General features: G+C 37.4%; 1 protein-coding gene across 2 annotated transcripts in view; it reads left to right on the top strand.

Annotated features, from left to right (window-relative positions):
• Positions 1-17,837, top strand: part of LOC121367482 (DNA polymerase delta subunit 3-like) — a 30,037-nt gene extending 12,200 nt beyond the window's left edge. The window contains exons 4-13 of one of the 2 annotated variants that reach the window (XM_041491681.1): positions 1,328-1,435; positions 2,581-2,645; positions 4,221-4,332; positions 6,230-6,388; positions 7,377-7,517; positions 8,829-8,913; positions 9,971-10,045; positions 11,887-12,087; positions 15,468-15,586; positions 17,280-17,837. In XM_041491681.1, the coding sequence (XP_041347615.1) occupies positions 1,328-1,435; positions 2,581-2,645; positions 4,221-4,332; positions 6,230-6,388; positions 7,377-7,517; positions 8,829-8,913; positions 9,971-10,045; positions 11,887-12,087; positions 15,468-15,586; positions 17,280-17,366 (1,152 nt within the window). In that variant the 3' untranslated portion in view covers positions 17,367-17,837. Of the gene's footprint in view, positions 1-1,327; positions 1,436-2,580; positions 2,646-4,220; positions 4,333-6,229; positions 6,389-7,376; positions 7,519-8,828; positions 8,914-9,970; positions 10,046-11,886; positions 12,088-15,467; positions 15,587-17,279 lie in introns of both variants that reach the window. The other variant, XM_041491690.1, reaches the window with a different exon arrangement.
• Positions 17,838-20,186: the final 2,349 nt, after the last annotated feature.

Genomic DNA, 20,186 nt, shown 5'->3' with positions numbered 1-20,186 from the left:
AGCCACTGACCTGGTCACGAGATTAAACAGAAGTTAACAATAACACCATTCTTGGTGAGAATGCTATCGAGGTATTACACTCCAATTAAAACAAAAGACCCAGAGTTTACAACTGGTTACAATCAACACCTGTGTACGGAGATCTGTCGGGTCGAGTCCGAGACATGAGGCTTTTGTGAAATACAAACTGCTTGAAATAGCATGAAATATACTGAAATAATCTATAGATGTATTTATTGTTGACTGTTCGATGTATTCTACCCAATACTTATAAAGGACTTAAAAATTGAAACAAAGTTTCCACCGTTTTTGTTACAAGTGGGAGTGAGAGCAGAATAGCTAAACCGGCTATATCTAGAGCCAGTAGAGGTCAAATGTCATCCAATCAGCAACAGCGTTATTTATTGTTTGTCTAAACATGTGCTAGCTCAAGTTTTCAAATGCTTCAGTGGTGTCATTGTTTATTAATTTTCAGGACACATTACTAAATACTCCTACTTTTTTAAAAATACATACATGTATATTCGAGTTAAAATTCATAACCTTTATTTTAATTTTTTAAATTATTTATCCAATTATATATAAGTTATATACAATTTCATTTTTTTTTTCGCTGATGTGATAAAAAAAAAATTCTTTCATGTTTTGATGTTTATCGTTTCACATTCATGATTCAAGATAAAAATATACAAATGTCACTATGATTTGAAAAAAACACTATTTGGCATATATCGCCTTTTAAATGATTTTATACATGTGTAATTTTAATTTTTATTCCTTTCTTTCCACCCAAACCCCCCCCCCCCCCAGTAGTAATGACATCACGTGTGACCGATTGACAGTTTTATTTTTCTCCACCCCTGATGTATGCCAAAAAAGAAACAAGAACCAAAACAAAAACATGTAGGAATTCATGTACATGTACATTGTATGTAAACACTAATATTGTTATTTTTAATTACTACAGGCTGGTAGGTACTGGGTTCGGATCCCAGTCGAGGCATGGGATTTTTAATCCAGATACCGACTCCAAACCCTAAATGAGTGCTCTGCAAGGCTCAATGGGTAGGTGTAAACCACTTGCACCGACCAGTGATCCATAACTGGTTCAACAAAGGCCATGGTTTGTGCTATCCTGCCTGTGGGAAGCGCAGATAAAAGATCCCTTGCTGCTAATCGGAAGAGTAGCCCATGTAGTGGCGACAGCGGGTTTCCTCTTAGAATCTGTGTGGTCCTTAACCATATGTCTGACGCCATATAACCATTAATAAAATGTGTTGAGTGCGTCGTTAAATAAAACATTTCTTTCTTTTTCTAATTACCACAGGAATATAAGTGTGCAGTGGTTTCAGAAGAACAGTTGGAATCGTACAAGGCGAGTTTGGCTGTAGTCAACTGTGTCCACATATACAGCATACACAAGTCCAAACTGAAGGTACGTAGCAGTTGTCTGGCTATTTTTATATAATCATAAAGGGGCATTCTCATTAGGCGTTTAGTAGCACCGACTTGTCGCATGCAATTTATCGGCCATACAAAAACCAGAAGGTATAAGACTAAAGTCGTTCCGATTTAGTTTTTCTCACAGCATGATTTGACCACATGCGACAAGTCAGTGTGACTAATCATATAATGGAAACGCCCCTTCAGCAACATGCCTCTGAAATGTATGTGAATGATTGTTTCATTCATTCACATAAATCTAGTTTTGTTTAATTGATTATTTTTTAGCATATTATATTTACACACCTCTGAGATTTAAACATTTCCGTAAAACATTTATTGGTCATAAATTTATGCAAAAATAAATTCAGGTAACCAATTTTCTTTTTGTGTAACCCATTATGTCAGTGTCAATGATGTCCTAAATTTAATACACAAAATTGAAATGAAAAAAAGATTATACAAATTTAGATATCGGTCAGTGATGTGCGAATAAAACAATCATTCTCGCAATCTTCACAGGCCATAGGACATCATAAATGTGGTCGTTACGGATGATGGCAAATAAAGTGGGTTACATAATACTTTTTTGGCTTAATGGGTCATGTAAATGTTTAATTCTTACAGGCCTGATGAGGCTATAAGTAGAATTAGGTATGTGAGTTCCTGATCTGTCCAGGACAGGCGTGTGCTACAACAGCTTACTCTGAATGTGAACGAAAAGCCCTATGACCTGACCTGAGGTCCTGGGCCCATATTTTCGAAGCTATCTTAGCCTACGAAATAGTGAAATTATCGTAAGCTATGACGTCACTATGGCGTTCGCTGTAGTGACATCACAACCTACGACGCTTTTACGATTTCGTAGCACTAAGATGACTTCGAAAATAGGGCCCCAGATCTGTATATCTATTAATAGTGATATCCCTTTACTTTTACCAAAATTCATTGTTTACCTGCAAGTTCAGAAAAATAAATTATTTAATACTAATCCTAACTTGTAGCTCTGTGCAGTCTTCCCTTAAATTAATGGATTCTTCCAAATAATCAATTTTTTTCAATAAATTATGCAAATTTATGCATGAATTGTTTTTCAAACAAATAAAAGCTCTTTAAACATGCTTCTGTATATTCCAGGATTCCAATGCCCTGTATATTGCCGACTGTGATGGTTTCAAGGAACATGCTCTCCAGAGTACACAGTAAGTTTTGGACATTTTTCAGTGAAACATTTAAAATGTTTTCTGTTTTTTAAGTGGTTCAAAAACAAGTAATTCTTAGTCTTGTAAAATGTATCAGGAATATGATTTTTCAGCTTTCTGATTTTCAGTTTTATTGGCATAAAATAAGTAAAAACGGGCCAAAAGAAATGTATATCCTGCTAAGAAAAAATAATGTCCTGCCAGAAATAGGCCAGCACGGGATGAGGAAAGAGTTTGAAATGGCATTTAAAAACATAGAATCTCTGAGATGTATTTTAGAGCATTATGGAATTAAAATATAACACATAAAATAAAGTTCATAATTATCTGATATTATCTGAATCGGTAAGTATTATTTTTCTGAGATATAAGATATAAAGTAGAAAAATGTATTTATCTTAGTAAGAACAATCTTAATAAATTCTTCACCAAGTGGTCAGTGTATTATTCTCTCTTTGAACAGACCTAATTTTTGTAACTTTCCTTGTGCATCGTCTTGTTCCCAGCGGTCCACACATTAATAATGTATATATATATATCTGGAAGCTAGTACCCTAAAGTATTATATTATATTGTTTTATTATTTTTATGTACACAACCCATGTTTTACCCTTGGTATGTGTTGTTCTAATTGTAAACAAGGGGCTGGCAATAAAACTTGTAAAAAAAAAAAAAAAAATAATAATAATATAATTTTTATATTTTAAGTCAGTTACTGTTAACTAAAATTAGGCAAAAATACAAGAGTTGCGTTTACTTACCGGCATTTGTGGCCAGCTGTCCAGTATTTATGTCTATTATTCCTGATAATGGTGGTTTTCTGACCAGAACTATGATTCGTATTCCAATATTTGGTGATTTTCGATGTTGGTAAAACGATCAAATTTATTATCAAATTAGCTGTCATAATCGGCTATCGATCCCTGAAAATGACCGCAATGTGCCGCCATTGTTGTCAAGCCAAAATACTTGCCGAAAACCACTTTTTCAACAAAAAAATTGCAGGAAACCGAGTTGTCTTCTGTTTCCTGTTATACAAGTCTTTCCGGTGAGTGTCATGTGCAAAACAGCAGGAAATATTAATTGGGGAATGCACTGTATACAGTATGTTAACTGGCATGATGTCGGGCGAGATATCTCGTCTGCAGTAGTCAGAAGGTTAAGAAAGGTACATAGACTTTTCATCATTTATTTGTATATGGGCATTTACTGAGAAAGCTCACAGTAACTACTTGTTTTCCAAAATCCAGCAGTTCTCCTTACATAAAAGCAATTGTCTCATTTCATTTCTTTTTCTAAAAATACATTGCTTAACATCACAGCATAAATTTCTGTGTTTCAAAAAATTTCCCTGATCAAACATTCAACACATATTTTACAACCCTTGCAACTAACAAACTGTCCATGACAAAAAAGCAAGCCATTGAAAAAAACCCTGAATATACATGTTGTCCAAGGCAAAGAAGTCTCCACGGCATTGCCGATTGCCTGTGGGCCAATTGCAGGGGTTGATTTTATGACATGACTAATTAAACAGTGAGCTAGGGTGTTATTACACATTCCTTTCTTTTCCAGACACAGTGCCATCCGTTGTCCGTGGGCGAAACTCCGGACTAAAGAAAAGCTGGAGAAGTTGGGTGTAAAACGAGTTGATGTTGTGCAGGCTGACCACGGAGAAGTGAAAACGGTACGTAGAAAAAGGAGTTAGATGTAGCTCATTGAAAAATAACTAATTTTGAAGAAAAAAAAAAAAGTGATACACAGGCTATAGGATTTCAACTTTCATGGGAAACACTTTTTCGATTGAGGGGCGAGATGTAGTCCAGTGGCAAAGTGCTCGCTTGATAGGCGGTCGGTTTGGGATGGATCTCCGTCAGTGGGCCCATTGGGCTATTTCTTGCTCCAGCCAGTGCACCACGACTGGTACATTAAAGGCCGTGGTATGGACTACCCTGCTAATCGAAAAGATTAGGCCATGAAGTGGGGACAGCGGGTTTCCTCTCAATATCTGTGTGGTCCGTAACCATATGTTTGACACAATATAGCCATAAATAAAATGTGTTGAGTACGTCATTAAATAAGACATTTCTTTCTTTCTTTTTCGATTGCATGCCTTGTGATCATGAGAACCCATCGGAAACTGTTTAAAAAAAAAAATTATATGTATGTTATTTCCATGAAATCCAAAGCCATGTGATACAGAAAAGAAAGAAAGAAATGATTAATTTAACGACGCACTCAACACATTTTATTTACGGTTATATGGCGTCAGACATATGGTTATGGACCACACAGATTTGGAGAGGAAACCCGCTGTTGCCACTACATGGGCTACTCTTTCCGATTAGCAGCAAGGGATCTTTTATTTGCACTTCCCACAGGCAGGATAGCACAAACCATGGCCTTTGTTGAACCAGTTATGGATCACTGGTCAGTGCAAGTGGTTTACACCTACCCATTGAGCCTTGCGGAGCACTCACTCAGGGTTTGGAGTCGGTATTTGGATTAAAAATCCCATGCCTCGACTGGGATCCGAACCCAGTACCTACCAGCCTGTAGACCGATGGCCTAACCATGACGCCACCGAGGCCGGTCCATGTAATACAGTGTTTTTAGTGAAAAGTGATAATGTTGAAAGGGGTAATATGGTGTTTTTAGTTAAAAATGGAACATTTTGAAAAATATAATACAATGTTTTTAATGAAGAATAGCAAATTGTGGAGAGAAAAAAAGAGTGATAAGTACTGTGTTTTTAGTGAAAAGTAACAATTTTAAAAAGGGTGTAATATGGTGTTTTTAATGAAAAAAATTAAATTTTGAAAAAAAAAGTGATACAATGCTTTTCATAAAAAGTTACAATTTTGAAAAGAGCGACTGTTTTTAATGAAAAACTACAACTTTTGAAGAAAAAAAAGTGACACATTATTTTTAATGAGAAATGGCAAATTGTGAGAAAAAAGTGTTATGGTCTTGTCAGTTAAAGATGGTAAATTTCAGAAATACGAAAGGTGTCTGTTACAGATTTCAATGTTTATGTGAGATGGGGTCGCCACATACTCACTGACAGATGAAAAGTGTCGAGTGTTCCTCCACTCTTCTTTCATTATAGCCCAGTGGTAAAGCACTTGCTGGATATGCTGTCAGTGTGGGATCGATTCCCATCGGTGGGCCCATTGGGCTATTTCTCACTTCATGCAGTGTACCATAACTGGTATATCAAAGGGGGTGGTATGTGCTTTCCTGTCTGTGGGGTGGTTCATACGAAAGATCTCTTGCTACTAATGAAAAAATGTAGCGGGTTTCTTCTCCATGACTATATGTTGAAATTACCAAATGTTTGACATCAAGTAGCTGATGATTAACACATCAGTGTGCTCTAGTGGTGTCGTTAAACAAAACAAACTTTTTTCAGTGTTAAACCTTTCCTCATTTAACTTTTAATGTATGTGTGTTGCTATGATACTTGTGTGAAACTGCTCTTCTTACCTTAAATGTTTCATCTGGATTTGTTATCATTTGAACAATGTATTATTCTCCTGATATTTCTATATATTGAGTCCTTTGTTATGAATTATTTATTGCAGAAAACTGCGAATGGATCGTCATCCATTAAAGTTGGCAGTACAGCTCAGAAAAAGACGAAAGCTGAACCGAAAGGGAGCATTGCAAGTATGTTTGGTGGTGCCAAGAAAGCCGGAAAAGACAATACAGCTAAACCAGTGGAAGTCCAGAACGAGAAATCGGTTTGTTCTTTAAATAGATCAATCAGTGTATAATTTAGCTTTAAAAAAAAGTCAAGTTAAATTCGACAGAGAAAGGTGGGTGGAGAGAGAGAGAGAGAGAGAGGTAGGTGGGGGGGGGGGGGGGGGGGATAGAGAGAGAGGTGTGGTGCCAGAGAGGTAGAGTATAATTTTAGCTCTTAAAAAAAGTCAAGTTAAATTAGAGAGCAAGGTGGGTGGATATGGAGAGAGAGAGAGGTAGGTGGATATGGAGAGGGAGAGAGGTGGGTGGAGATGGAGAGAGAGAGAGAGAGGTGGGTGGAGATTGAGAGAGAGGGGGGGGGGGGGCAGGTGGATATAGAGAGAGGTGAGGTGACAGAGGTAGAGTATAATTTTAGGTCTTAGAAAAAGTCATGTTAAATTAGGGAGAGAGGTAGGTGGAGATTGAGAGAGGTGGGTGGAGATTGAGAGAGAGAGAGAGAGGTGGGAGGAGATTGGGAGAGATTGAGAGAGGTGGGTGGAGATGTGGGTGGAGATTGAGAGAGAGACAGAGGTGGGTGGAGATGGAGAGAGAGAGAGAGGTAGGTGGAGATGGAGAGAGAGAGAGGTGGGTGGAGATTGAGAGAGAGGTGGGTGGAGATTGAGAGAGAGAGGTGGGTGGAGATTGAGAGAGAGACAGAGGTGGGTGGAGATGGGGAAGGGAGATAGAGAGACAGAGAGGTGGGGGAGGGGGCAGGGATGTCAACTCCCGTCAGTGGGCCCATTGAGCTATTTCTCGTTCCAGCCAGTGCACAATGACTGGTATATCAAAAAGCGTGGTATGTGCTATCCTGTCTGTTGGATGGTGCATATAAAAGATACCTTGCTACTAACGGAAAAATGTAGCAGGTTTCCTCTCTAAGAGTATATGTCAAACTTACCATATGTTTGACATCCATTAGCCAATGATTAATAAATCAATGTGCTCTACTGGTGTCATTAAACAAAACAAACTTTCTACATTTATTTACAGGACACTGTCACTAAAAACAAGAAGTCCAGGGAGCCTAAAGGGAGTATTGCATCCATGTTTGCTGGTGCCCCCAAAAAGTCAGCTGTGAAACCCCCACCAACAGTGGAAACTTTATCCATAGCAGACGATCGTGTAGAGGAGGTATGCAAACTCTAAACTACAACTATCTTTAACAGAAAAATTTACTTCACAAGACTCTGATTTGGCACTTTTTTTTAAATTAGTCCCCTGTGGGTCCAACCAGAAAGGACTTGAGGTTTTTGTCTCCGTCATCTATTTTCATGACTTTGTTTTCACAATGTCTCAAGATATAAAGCTGAAACTTCGTGTATAGCTTTATCAATTAGTTACAGGTCAAGTTTAACTTTTCATGGTGTTTTACCCATTTTTGACAGTTATACCTTTCTTAGGCCTGGTAGTGACATTTATTATATAACATTTAGTGAAATATCTTAAAATACAGTATCAGTGCAATAAAAGTGTTGTCAGTCACTCAGTGACCATAGCACATTTTAGAGTGAAAATTTCACAGTTTCACTCTGAAATGTGTTATCGTCACTGTAGAAAGTGTTATTTTCACTGTAAGAAAGCCGGAACGATTTTGCTGCTGGCATTTTAAAAATAAAGGTAAATTGCCAAAAGTTATATAATAAATAGAAAATTTCATGTTTTTTGTCAAATGTGATTTATATCTCATCTCACAAGCGCAACTCGTGAGGTATGATTGCAAATTTCACTTCATGAGATATCAGTCATATTTGACCAAAAACCATGAAATATCCTCTATGTATTGTTTTAGCAGTACTCTCAGAATGCGTTTTAGTATCCTACATCCACATGTCCAAGTCGGGGCTCGAACTTAAGAATTTGTCTTCCACTGCAATTTTGTAAAGAATTGCCATGGGTGAAACGGCTCACCGATGGCAATTTTGATCCTCCCTGTGGCAAATGTTTTTAAAAGTGACATTTGCAGCAAATAAACATGAATGAAAGGTTATTTTGCTGTATATAGGAATATTTCAAATGCACAAATGTTGAATACTGGCAGATAATATACACCACGTGTATACACTTTGTCATTTTGAGAAGCTTTTGCTGTCGGTGATGATCTCTACTTACTGCTATTTTTATCTCGATGGCAATTGCCATCGTTAAGTTTGAGCCCTGCAAGTGGAGGAGTCTTATACACACGTGTGTCTGTGTCTCTGTCTGTCCATCTGTCTCACATATAGCTTTCTCGACTTTTTTCTAGCAGTGTCTCAAGATACTGAGCTGAAATGGTTTTTAGAGCTTTATCATGTACTGTTACAGATCAAGTTTCACTTTCTTGGCAATGTACTCACTTTTCGCAGAGATGTGAAAGTAGGATATATGAGAAACAAAATTGGACCCTGTAGAGGACATAAAGTACTTTTAGATTAGCACTACTCTCAGAATGCTTGTTTTTCTTAGGAGCCGAAAAAGGAAAAGCCGAAAAAGGAAAAGCCTAAGCCATCAAAGATTGGAAAAGGGAAGAAAAAAGGAAGTCCGGTTTCAGGTAGGATTATGATATGGCGTTGTCCGTCTGTTAACATTTTCTTGTTCGGACCATATCTTGTATACAGGACCATCAAACCTCACATGTAGGAACAAATTGGGATGGCGGTGTGTCGCATACTATTACTAGGTCACTGTGACCTACTTTTAAATCCTTGTCCCCGGACCATATCTTGCATACAGGACCATCAAATCTCACATGTACTATGATGTAGGAATTAGAATTGAATCATACCCATAACACATTCATTAATATATGGTTTTTCATCAAACTCCTGATGGGCGTATCATGTACGTCACGGCTACTCTTGTTGGTTTTCTTTGGTGTAGTGCAATTTCTTCTGTCATTCTTCAGACTACAGGAGACTGTGCAGGATGTAGCCTTGTGTAAAGTGCTAGCGGATTGGACTTATTTTTTATTCCATCCAGTACTCCATAACTGGTGTAACAAAGGCTTTGCAGTATCTACTATCTCTGATGGTCTGATGGTGCATATAAAAGATAGAACCGGCGTCGTGGTTAGGCCTTCGGTCTACAGGCTGATAGGTACTGGGTTCGGATCCCAGTCGAGGCATGGGATTTTTAATCCAGATGCCGACTCCAAACCCTGAGTGAGTGCTCCGCAAGGCTCAATGGGTAGGTGTAAATCACTTGCACCGACCAGTGATCCATATCTGGTTCAACAAAGGCCATGGTTTGTGCTATCCTGCCTGTGGGAAGCGCAAATAAAAGATCCCTTGCTGCCTGTCATAAAAGAGTAGCCTATGTGGCGACCGTGGGTTTTCTCTAAAAAAAAACAGTGTCGGAACGACTATATGTTTGACATCCAATAGCCTATGATAAAATCAAAAATCAATGTGCTCTAGTGGCGTCGTTAAATAAAACAAACTACTTTTTTAAAAAATAAAAGATAGAAAAACGTAGCCAGTGAAGTGGCAGCAATAGGTTTCCTGTAAGATTACGTATCAAAATTACCAAATATTTAGCCTATTATTAATAAATCAGTATGCTCTAGTGGTGTCATTAAACAAAGCAAATTTTAACTTTCTGTTTGTCAGATGACGAAATTAAGCCGGACAGCAAGCGACGAAGAAGAATCAAAGATGATCTTTTCGAGAGCAGCAGTGAAGAAGGTAACAAAACATTCACTTCTATATAATTACAAACTTTCCACCATTATAGGTAGGACTAAACCAAATAATTTCCGGCTGGGTCAAAGTTCGAGGTGCACCAAACTTTTGATAGAGAAGTTAACACCACAAGTCCTGTGATTGGTTATAAATGTGAGTGTGTTGGTTGTAAAAAAAAAAGTTTCATCTGGGTTAAAATGTATGTAATTTTATTTGATCTAGTACCACTGTGTCAAGTAGCCTTGTGTTTGGAACAAGTACTCCAATTTTGTGTGAAACTAGGGGTGTTGTAGAAACATCTGGTTGTCCCGAAAATGAGCCATGAAAGGTACCATTTTCTGTAGTTAATACTTTGAGGTGGAGGTTATAGTACGGATATTTATAGGTCATAGTGTGGTTGATATATTGTATATAGTGTTTTTAAACACACACGTTAACATGGTTGCCTATGGGATTTTAATTCGTATAGTCCAACCTATACCATTTACTGTATTCTAACTGGACCAAGTCACCCAAAAACTAAATGTTATTCTTTGTTAGACCTCAGAAAATTACGTAATTTGATCAAATATCACGTTATTACATAAAATAGGTAATGGAAAGGTTGTTAAAAATGTATTTATGTGTATTTTTAACTAAATAAGTTGTCATATGGTAATTTTTAATGATTAACCTATAGACTACTGGATTAATTTTTGAGAAAAACCACGTTGAGTGGGTACAAGTTTATAATTTTTACTGACATATATTCACTTAAATGTTTTATAAATACATAAAATAAAGTTCATATATGAATCGGTAAGTATTATTGTTATGAGTTTTTGTAATTTTTATGATATTTTAGATCAGTTAATGGTGATTAAAATTAGGCAAAAAATCGATTATTATTCCCAATAACAGTGGTTTTTTAACCAGAATAAAAAAATAAAATAAAAAAATACGATTCATATTGCAATATTTGGTGATTTTCGTTGTTGGGAAAACGATCAAACTAGCTGTCACAATCAGCTATCGAACTCTGTGAAAATGACCGCGACGTGCCGCCATTGTTAAGCGAAAATACTTGCCGAAAACTCAAAATTCCAAGCTATTTTCCACTGAAAAACAGCAAACAAAAGCTAGCATGCTGTAAAATAAACTGTTTCCTGTTAAGAAAAAAACTGCTTCCGGTGAGTGTTGTGTGCAAAACGGCGGGAAATATGAATTAGAGAACGCACTGTATATAGTGTACAATTTTTGGATTGATTCCTGTCGGTGGGCCCCATTGAGCTATTTCTCGCTCCAGCCAGTGCACCACGACTGGTACATCAAAGGCCGTGGTATGTGCTATCCTGTCTATGGGATAGTGCATATAAAAGATCCCTTGCTGCTAATCGAAAAGAGTAGCCCATGAAATGGCGACAGCGGGTTTCCTAACTCGATATCTGTGTGGTCCGTAACCATATAGCCGTAAATAAAATGTGTTGAGTGCATCGTTAAATAAAACATTTCCTTATGTCAACTGGCATGACATCGGACAAGATATCTCGCCTGCAGTAGTCAGAAAGGTTAAGTCTTTTAAATACATATTTCTTAATTCTTAAAATGTGTTACATTTAAAAAAAAAATGCATTTTTGTATTGATTATGTTTGGGGGTAAAAAAAAGCAGTATCTTTCTTCTATTGAATTACAGAACCACTAAAATCTCCAATTCTATCTTTTCCTGCTTTTGGTCTTTTGTGTATATTTTCAGACAGGATTTTGTTGGGTTATTAAACAGGTCAACTGTTGTACGACTCGACCTTTAAGACTTGATTGTAAATTACTACAGTACACTATTTTTATTCCACCATAATGTTTTCAGAGATGGATATTTTGGAAGAGAGTCCAGTTCCTAGTCCCGTACGAGAGCCAAGCTGTGAACCGGAATCACCGATACCGGATCCTGTTGAAGACCGGTTGCAGGAAGACAAAACAGAGCTGAAGAGTTCCACAGGGGAGAGAAAGAGGAGAAGAACAAGGAAACTGATTCCCAAGACATATGTGGATGAAGAGGGTTTTATGGGTGAGATGGTGTTCATTTTGAGAACTGAATGAATTCAGACCTACGTTCGATCTTAGCAAGCAATGTTAACGTTTATGAACTTTTTGGTTCCTGATGTGGTGAATGGTTTTGTTTCTCGGCCTCATCTCAGATCTTTCTGCAGTTCTGCTGTGGTCTATGTTAGTACCGTATTTTCCCATGTATTATGCACACTTTTTTTCCAGAAAATACAGGTTACAAATGGGGGTGCGCACTATACATAGCAATAGAAAAAATATCTTTTTAAAATGTCCAGCGATCACCCATGAAAAATCGCCGATCGGTAGTTTACGGTTATTGACAGTGTTCATTACAACGAAACGCCAAAACCCTCTTCAAAATCGCTTTTCACTTGTGATGGTTGTAATAAATGCAAAATAAATCTACAAAAGTATCCATACCTCGCCAAAAAGTGCACAAAAATGACAAAACTGGACCGTAAATATTTTTAATTTCCATGAGATTTAATTGGGCCCTTTCCGGCAAACTGGAAATATACCACACTATTATAAATTTAGAAATCTCGCGCATTCACGAGAATGAAATGTAATATGCTATATTTTTGTTTTCATATATTTTTTAGTCATTTACAGTGTGTGGGGTATATAACTTTGTTTTGATTTATGCACGTGTGAGTCTGTGACATGTAAGTACGCAAGTACTAGCCTTTGTTTAATGTGACATATAGGTCTATGTACTCAAATACCTAACTTAAGTTTTGTTTCTTGAATATACCGCTTCTTTTGCTTTTCGTTAATTTTGGGGACGGGCAAAACGGGCAAAACGGTACATCTTGCATTCACTGTCGATTTTGTGGGTTAAAAAAACGGTGTGCATTATATTGTGGTTTATGTTTTGTTTTTCTTGGAATAAACGTTCAAAGTGGGAGGGTGCGCATTATACACCGGTGCGCATAATACATGCGTGGAATACGGTAGATAAAGGGTGGAATACGGTAGATAAAGGGTGGAATACGGTAGATAAAGGGTGGAATAAAGCTCAGTACTTATTTGTTTGCCCAGGGGCGGGATGTAGCCCAGTGGTAAAGCGCTTGCTTGATGTGTGGTCGGTCTGTGATCAATCCCCATCTGTGGGCCCATTGAGCTATTTCTTGTTACATCCAGTGCACCAGGACTGGTATATAAAAGGCTGTGGTATGTACTATCCTGTATGTAGGATGGTACATATAAAAGATCACTTGCTACTAATGAAAAAAGTTAGGGGATTTTGTCTCTAAAACTATATCAGGGCTTGTAGATTATGGTAGCCCTACTCCCATGGCTAGTGATATTAGTGTTGGGCTAGTAAATAACTACTGTTGCTATCGCTGATGGCTAGTGAATTGCTTTTTTCAAATGTTGCAGTTAAGTCTATTTTGTAAATATGAATATCCTGCAGCCACACATCTCCCACTTCCAGTGTTAGTGTTTTAAAGGTCTACTTCCATCTTTAGATGACATATTTGATTATTACTATTATTTAGTAAAAGTTTGTTAACTTAAAGTAAAGTAGGGCTAGTGAATTTTTAATCATGGCTAATACATATTTAAAATAACTGATCCCATGGCTAGTGAATTTTATGAAAATTCTAGAAGCCCTGCTATATGTCAAAATTACCAAATGTTTGACATTCAATATCTGATGATTAATAAATCAATGTGCTCTAGTGGTGTCATTAAACAAAGCAAACCTTTTTTTAGTTGCATGCCCCGTGTGTGATGGGTCGTAGGATCAACATCAATGGTGGACTAGTCTGTTTTTAATTATGCTTCGACTGGTGCATCAAAAGCTGTTCTGTTCTATTCTGTCTGTGAGAAAGTGATTCTAGAGAGTCCTTGGTGCTTTTTGACTACAGTCCTTGCATGCATGGTGAACGTGGATTCCTCTCTTACTTCTAGACTGCATGTTGAAGTAATCATGTGTATAACACACCTACTTCTTCAGAGTTCAATTGGTTGTATTGTATCCTTTGTCCCACGAGATAGATCTTTTGCAGAGTCCCACAGCTTGGCATCCATCGTAGTACTCGCAGGCCAGATTTGCCATTAAACATTCTTTCATTTGAAATTGGCACTTTAAAATATATGCTTCAGTGTTGTTAAATGTATATCCACTCACCAGTAAGAAAATTGTCAATAATTTACTTTAGTATACTTAAATATTTTTAGTTTTTAATTGATGACTAGGTCACTCGTAGTTTTGTTAATGGGATGGAGCTATGGATTGCAATAAGTTAAATAACATTCAGTAAGCATTAATTTTAACCATGTTTATGTCCTGAGTGAAATAATTTCCAATTATTCATGAACATGATGCAAAATGATAGCAAGTTTAATATCCTATTTATTACGCATAATCAAATTTAATTTATTTGACTAAAGTCGTTTGAAATTTTGGTGACCGGCCTCGGTGGCGTAGTGGTTAGGCCATCGGTCTACAGGCTGGTAGGTACTGGGTTCGGATCCCAGTCGAGGCATGGGATTTTTAATCCAGATACCGACTCCAAACCCTGAGTGAGTGCTCCGCAAGGCTCAATGGGTAGGTGTAAACCACTTGCACCGACCAGTGATCCATAACTGGTGCAACAAAGGCCATGGTTTGTGCTATCCTGCCTGTGGGAAGCGCAAATAAAAGATCCCTTGCTGCCTGTCATAAAAGAGTAGCCTATGTGGCGACAGCGGGTTTCCTCTAAAAAACTGTGTGGTCCTTAACCATATGTCTGACGCCATATAACCGTAAATAAAATGTGTTGAGTACGTCGTTAAATAAAACACTCTTTCTTTCTTTCTTTCTTTGAAATTTTGGTAAGATTGTAGTGCGCCAGTTGTATGAAGTCAAGGTTTTACGTCCCACTTTATGTTCTAACTATATATGAACCAAGATATTTTTCACTGAAGTTGTTTTGATTGGAATTCTGGTAAGATTGTAGTGGGCTAGTTGTATGATGTCGTGGTTTTATGTCCCACTTTAGGCTCTAACACTATGATATGAATTAAGATATTTTTAACTACATGGGTAATAATTAACATAATGAATCTGTTTGTGTTCCAGTGCTCGCTTGATGCACGGTCAGTTTGGGATCGATCCCCATTAGTGGGCCTATTGGGCTATTTCTCGTTCCAGCCAGTGCACCACGACTGGCATAACAAAGGCCGTGGTATGTACTACCCTGTCTGTGGGATGGTGCATATAAAAGATCCCTTGCTGCTAATCGAAAAGAGTAGCCCATGAAGTGGCGACAGCGGGTTTTCTCTTTCAATATCTGTGTGATCCTTAACCATATGTCCGAAACCATATAACCATAAATAAAATGTTGTGAGTGCGTCGTTAAATAAACAATTTTCTTCTTGTTTGTGTTCCAGTCACAGAGAAGGTGTGGGAGAGTGATTCTACTGATGTGTCAGAGGTGGAGGAAATTACACCAAAAGAAACAAAGAAGAAAGAAATACCCAGAAAGGAAGCTGAACCAACAAAAAAACAGGTTCCATTATTTTTTCTTTCATTTCAGACTAACTTGACTATATTGTTTACATCTATTTAGGGCTCAGGCAAACTGTGCTCGACAGACAGTGAAACACTACACCTATCTGTTCTGTCTGTCTGTCTGTCTGTACAGGTACATCAGTTATGTTCCTCTTTATTCAAATGCATCAGATGTAGTTTTTAATCTTGTGGACTCGGAGATATATCCAGACATTCTGTGGTACTGAACATGGACCGCTTCTCAAAAGCTAGTGATACTGAACATTTTATGTTTAAATATTTTTATAATTATGATGTCCGGATTTCTGCCAGAAGGTAAAACGGATATAGTGCCGTGCACAAAAATATTTGCAATTTTTTTTTTTAAGTTAACCTTTTGACAGAATTAATTACTCTTATCATTACTTTATGATTTTCTTAACCCTAACACTAAATTTAACCCATTTTCTTTCTGTTGACTTCGGTTGAATTCAATTTCATAGCGCCATACCCAAATATTTCTTTCTGGCAGAAACACTAGATGTCTGTTCTTAAAATTACTGCATCATTCAACAGCTAAAAAATAATCCCTGATCTCAAGTGTGATTATGATAATTTTCTCAGTCCCATCAGAAATAGGACCCTGACAAAAAATCTCTGATAAATCCCTGGGACTACTGCTGGCTAACATACTGATCGGCAGTTGAGTATTGGAGAAAGTTTCAATCGTCCATCCCACAAGGATCACCTTTTTTTCACACTGTTTAATTTACTACAAGCTGTTTATTTCTGAGCCGATTGTTATATAAATTGCACACAAAAATAGTGTATTTTTGTTACTTCGAAAACACTTGTTTTTATGTCAAACCAAACTGAAATTATTTACAATTTTTTTTTTGGTAGGAGGATGGGACGGACTATATATATATCTTGTTGCCTGTTTTTAGCAGATCAAAACTGATTTTACAGAGTAATAGGTTTCATCATTTCTGTCTCGCTTCATAAGCATTGTATATGTTTAATATCATACCGTTTGTATTAAGCAAATGTTCTGTGTAGTTGAGACATGTAATTCTATGAAGCTTGTATTAATTTTTGCACCTTTGCCTTTTATATTACAAAAATATTATACCTATGTGTCAAGAAGAAAATTACCATCATGTACCACTCTTGACTTTCTTACATGGAAAATGTTTGAGATGACAGTTTATACAGGGTTCGTAGCCGTCTTTAAATTCCTTGAAATTTTTTTTTCAGTCTTTGAATTGTAATAAAAGTCTTTAAAAGTCTTTAAATTCACACAGATTATAGCCAAAGGAATGATGATATCTTTTACAGCTGCATACACTTGATATTTTCGTTACAAGGTTTAATCTGTCATGATGCATGTAAAAAAGCTAAAATTTTTGCCATGGACAACAACGTAAACACACTGATTTGGTATTTTTAATCGCATGCTATTGTCTTTGACCGCTATGTAAAAGTCTTTGAAAGTCTTTTAAAATGGCAGGTGAAAGTCTTTGAATTTGTTTAGTCTTTAAGGCTATGAACCCTGTAGATAAACTTGTGGGACTACTGCTGTCTAACAGACATCGACCACAGTGATTATTGTACCACTTTAGAGAAAGTTTTTATACATCTTGTTTCTGTATGGATGTTACTAGCAGATCAAAACTAAATTTGTATTTAATGTGTTTTTTTCTTTTCTGCAGACTAAAGGCAAGAAATCCCCTCAGAAGAAAAGCCCAGTATTGGGCAAAACTCAAGCATCACTGACGTCGTTCTTCAGAAAAAACTGATGTAATAAAAAAAACTATTTATCTATTTTGAATTGTGGTAGGAAGAAACTCAAACATACTCTAACGTTGAGAGTGAAAATGCACCACAGACCTAAAAATTAGGCAGCTTCGAATGATAAAAAAAATTCCAAAATGATTACAGTTCCGGCAGATACATTTTGTGATCACTTGCAAACCCAGGCAATTTGATTTGATCATCTACTGTGAATTATAGGATGAATTCTAGGCAATATGCTTAGGATATCCAAGATATCTTCAGTTCATTTAATGTGTATACTAAACATTACAAGGGTTAATGAATTATAATATATCCGGGACATAAAATGTTAATAGATGACTTGCTCTGTATGGCAGTTACGGGCCAAATTCCTATGTACAAATTGATAGTAACAAGTAAATATGATCTACATTCTTTTGAAAAATGTATCATGTACATGTAATATTTTCTTTTGTAATAAAAGATGACGTGTATTGCTTTATGTCTTTCTTTATTTATCGATCGATCCCCGACGGTAGGCCCATTGGGCTATTTCTCATTCCAGCCAATGTACCACAATTGGGTGTATCAAAGGTCATGGTATGTGCTCTGATGATAACTGCATCAATGCCCATTAAAAACTTGTTCGTGAGAAATGGAGTAACACTTTCACGTTAAGCCAAAGGCAAAAGTATTTTAATTATAATTTTTTTAAATTCTTTTCACATTCACATCTATATATTACCATAAACATTTGTTTCTCTGATCTAGGACTTGCAGGGGTAATGCGCTCGCCTGATGTACGGTCTGTCAAGGATCAATCCTTCTCACTGAGCCCATTGGTGTATTTCTCGTTCCTGCCAGTTTTTGATTGAAACATTTTATTGCTTTTTAAAGAACATACATGTTACGACAGGAATTTACCATAGTTTGACATCCAATAGCCGATGTATTTTTCGTGCTGGGGTGTCGTTAAACATTCATTAACTTTTTCAAGTTAAATATGAACAGAAATAAATACTATTGAAAAAAAGAATGGGCGGTTTGTGTGCTATCCTGTGTTGGATGGTGCATATAAAAGATCCTTTGTAACTAATGGAAAATTGAAGCAAGTTTCCTCTCCAAGTCTAAACGTCAAAATTGCCAAATGTTTGACATTCAATAGCTGATGATTAATAAATCGATGTGCTTTAGTGGTATTAAAAAAAAGAAAGTTTCCTTCACAGAAATGGATCTAAACGTGAAACCTAGTGAAACGATTTTTGCCACGACTTGAACAATCGGGGGTTATTTTTGGATATGCGTAGTTAGACCCTAGCGGCTTCCTGGTCATTCTTCGGTATTCTTGGAATATCTGGATAGACACTAGTCTCACATACACGGATTATAGCCAGAATGGGCCCGATTTAAGAATTCTTTGTGATTCTTGAACATATGTACCGAGACCGTAGGGGGTTCCTGGCCTTTCGTCAATATTCTTGAATGTTCTGGATAGACTCCCGAACATATTCAAAACTATTAGGAGTAATCGTGAATAAAGTTGAAATCGTGACTCAATCTTACGAGTTCTTGATGGCATCGTGCATAACTGTAGTATGTTCGAAAACGCATTCGGGATATTCGTGGTTAAACATGGGGTAGGGGTATTCGTACGACTACTGAAGTACGAATGCTTCAAGATTCACTACGAACCAGCAACAACTGATACGACGCCACTACGATTTAAGTACAAATTCAGTACGGTTTTGTTAAGAATAACTAAGATTTGTTAAGTTCCTACTACAACGTTGTAAGATTTTACGTGATCACCCCATGGTGTTAGCACGACAACGCCAAGACTACTGGCGATTATATAAGAATTACTAAGACTAATAACGAACTCGGTAAGATTACAGTAAGATCTACTAGGACCTCTCACGTTTGTACTATTACCCGGCCTATCTGGTATAAATACACATCAAGGCACATTCAGTCTAAATTGTGGCCTGCAAGAAGTCTACATCTACCAACAACAACCATGGGTGATGATCCTAGAACACTGGTGCTTCTTCATGATTTGGTACAACTGGAGGCAGACATTGCACAGAATGAGCTTGTTATAGCCCAGCATGTGGACCAGGACTGGAGAAGAATGGGTAGGTGGGTGAGACGATAGTGGACCAGGCCATGGCTGCTCAGGAGGCCTATGCTGGGACAGTATGAGTGCCTGGTGATGGAGCTGAGAGATGAAGATATACCTGCTTACAAGAACTTTCTCAGAATGGAGCCCAATATGTGCCATAAGCTGCTGAACAGACTCGGTTATAGACTAGAGAAGAAGGACACGTGGCACAGGAATACAATCTACCCCCTCCACACCATGGCTGAAGCTGGCCATAACCCTCAGGCAATTAGCATCCAGAGACAACTACCATTCTCTGATGTATGGTTTTCGTGTGGCTCACAACACCATCTCCTCTATTGTACGTGATGTCTGTGAAGCAATCATTGAAGCATATTCTGATGAAGTCATCCAATGTCCAACAACACACGCCGAATGGGATGAGGTAGCTGAGCAGCTTGGGACCAGATGGCAGTTTCCACACGCCCTTGGTGCTTTGGATGCGAAGCACATAAGAATCAGATGTCCTAACAATGGTGGATCGTTATATTTCATCTCCTAGGGGACACATCGTAGGTCGTCCCGATTCATAATGAATCGGGTTCAAGATCATAGTGGTATCGTATTAGTTCTTGCAGCAGTCGCGAGTATTCGTACGCAGTTGGGGAAAGAAGCCAAATCATGCAAATTTTGCCCCAAAATTGGGAGAAATCGGGGCTGCATAGGATTGTGTATGTTCCTG

The sequence above is a fragment of the Gigantopelta aegis genome, chromosome 1 (assembly GCF_016097555.1).
Source record: "Gigantopelta aegis isolate Gae_Host chromosome 1, Gae_host_genome, whole genome shotgun sequence".
Classification (NCBI taxonomy): Eukaryota; Metazoa; Mollusca; class Gastropoda; order Neomphalida; family Peltospiridae; genus Gigantopelta; species Gigantopelta aegis.
This window is presented reverse-complemented; position numbering and strand designations above follow the sequence as displayed.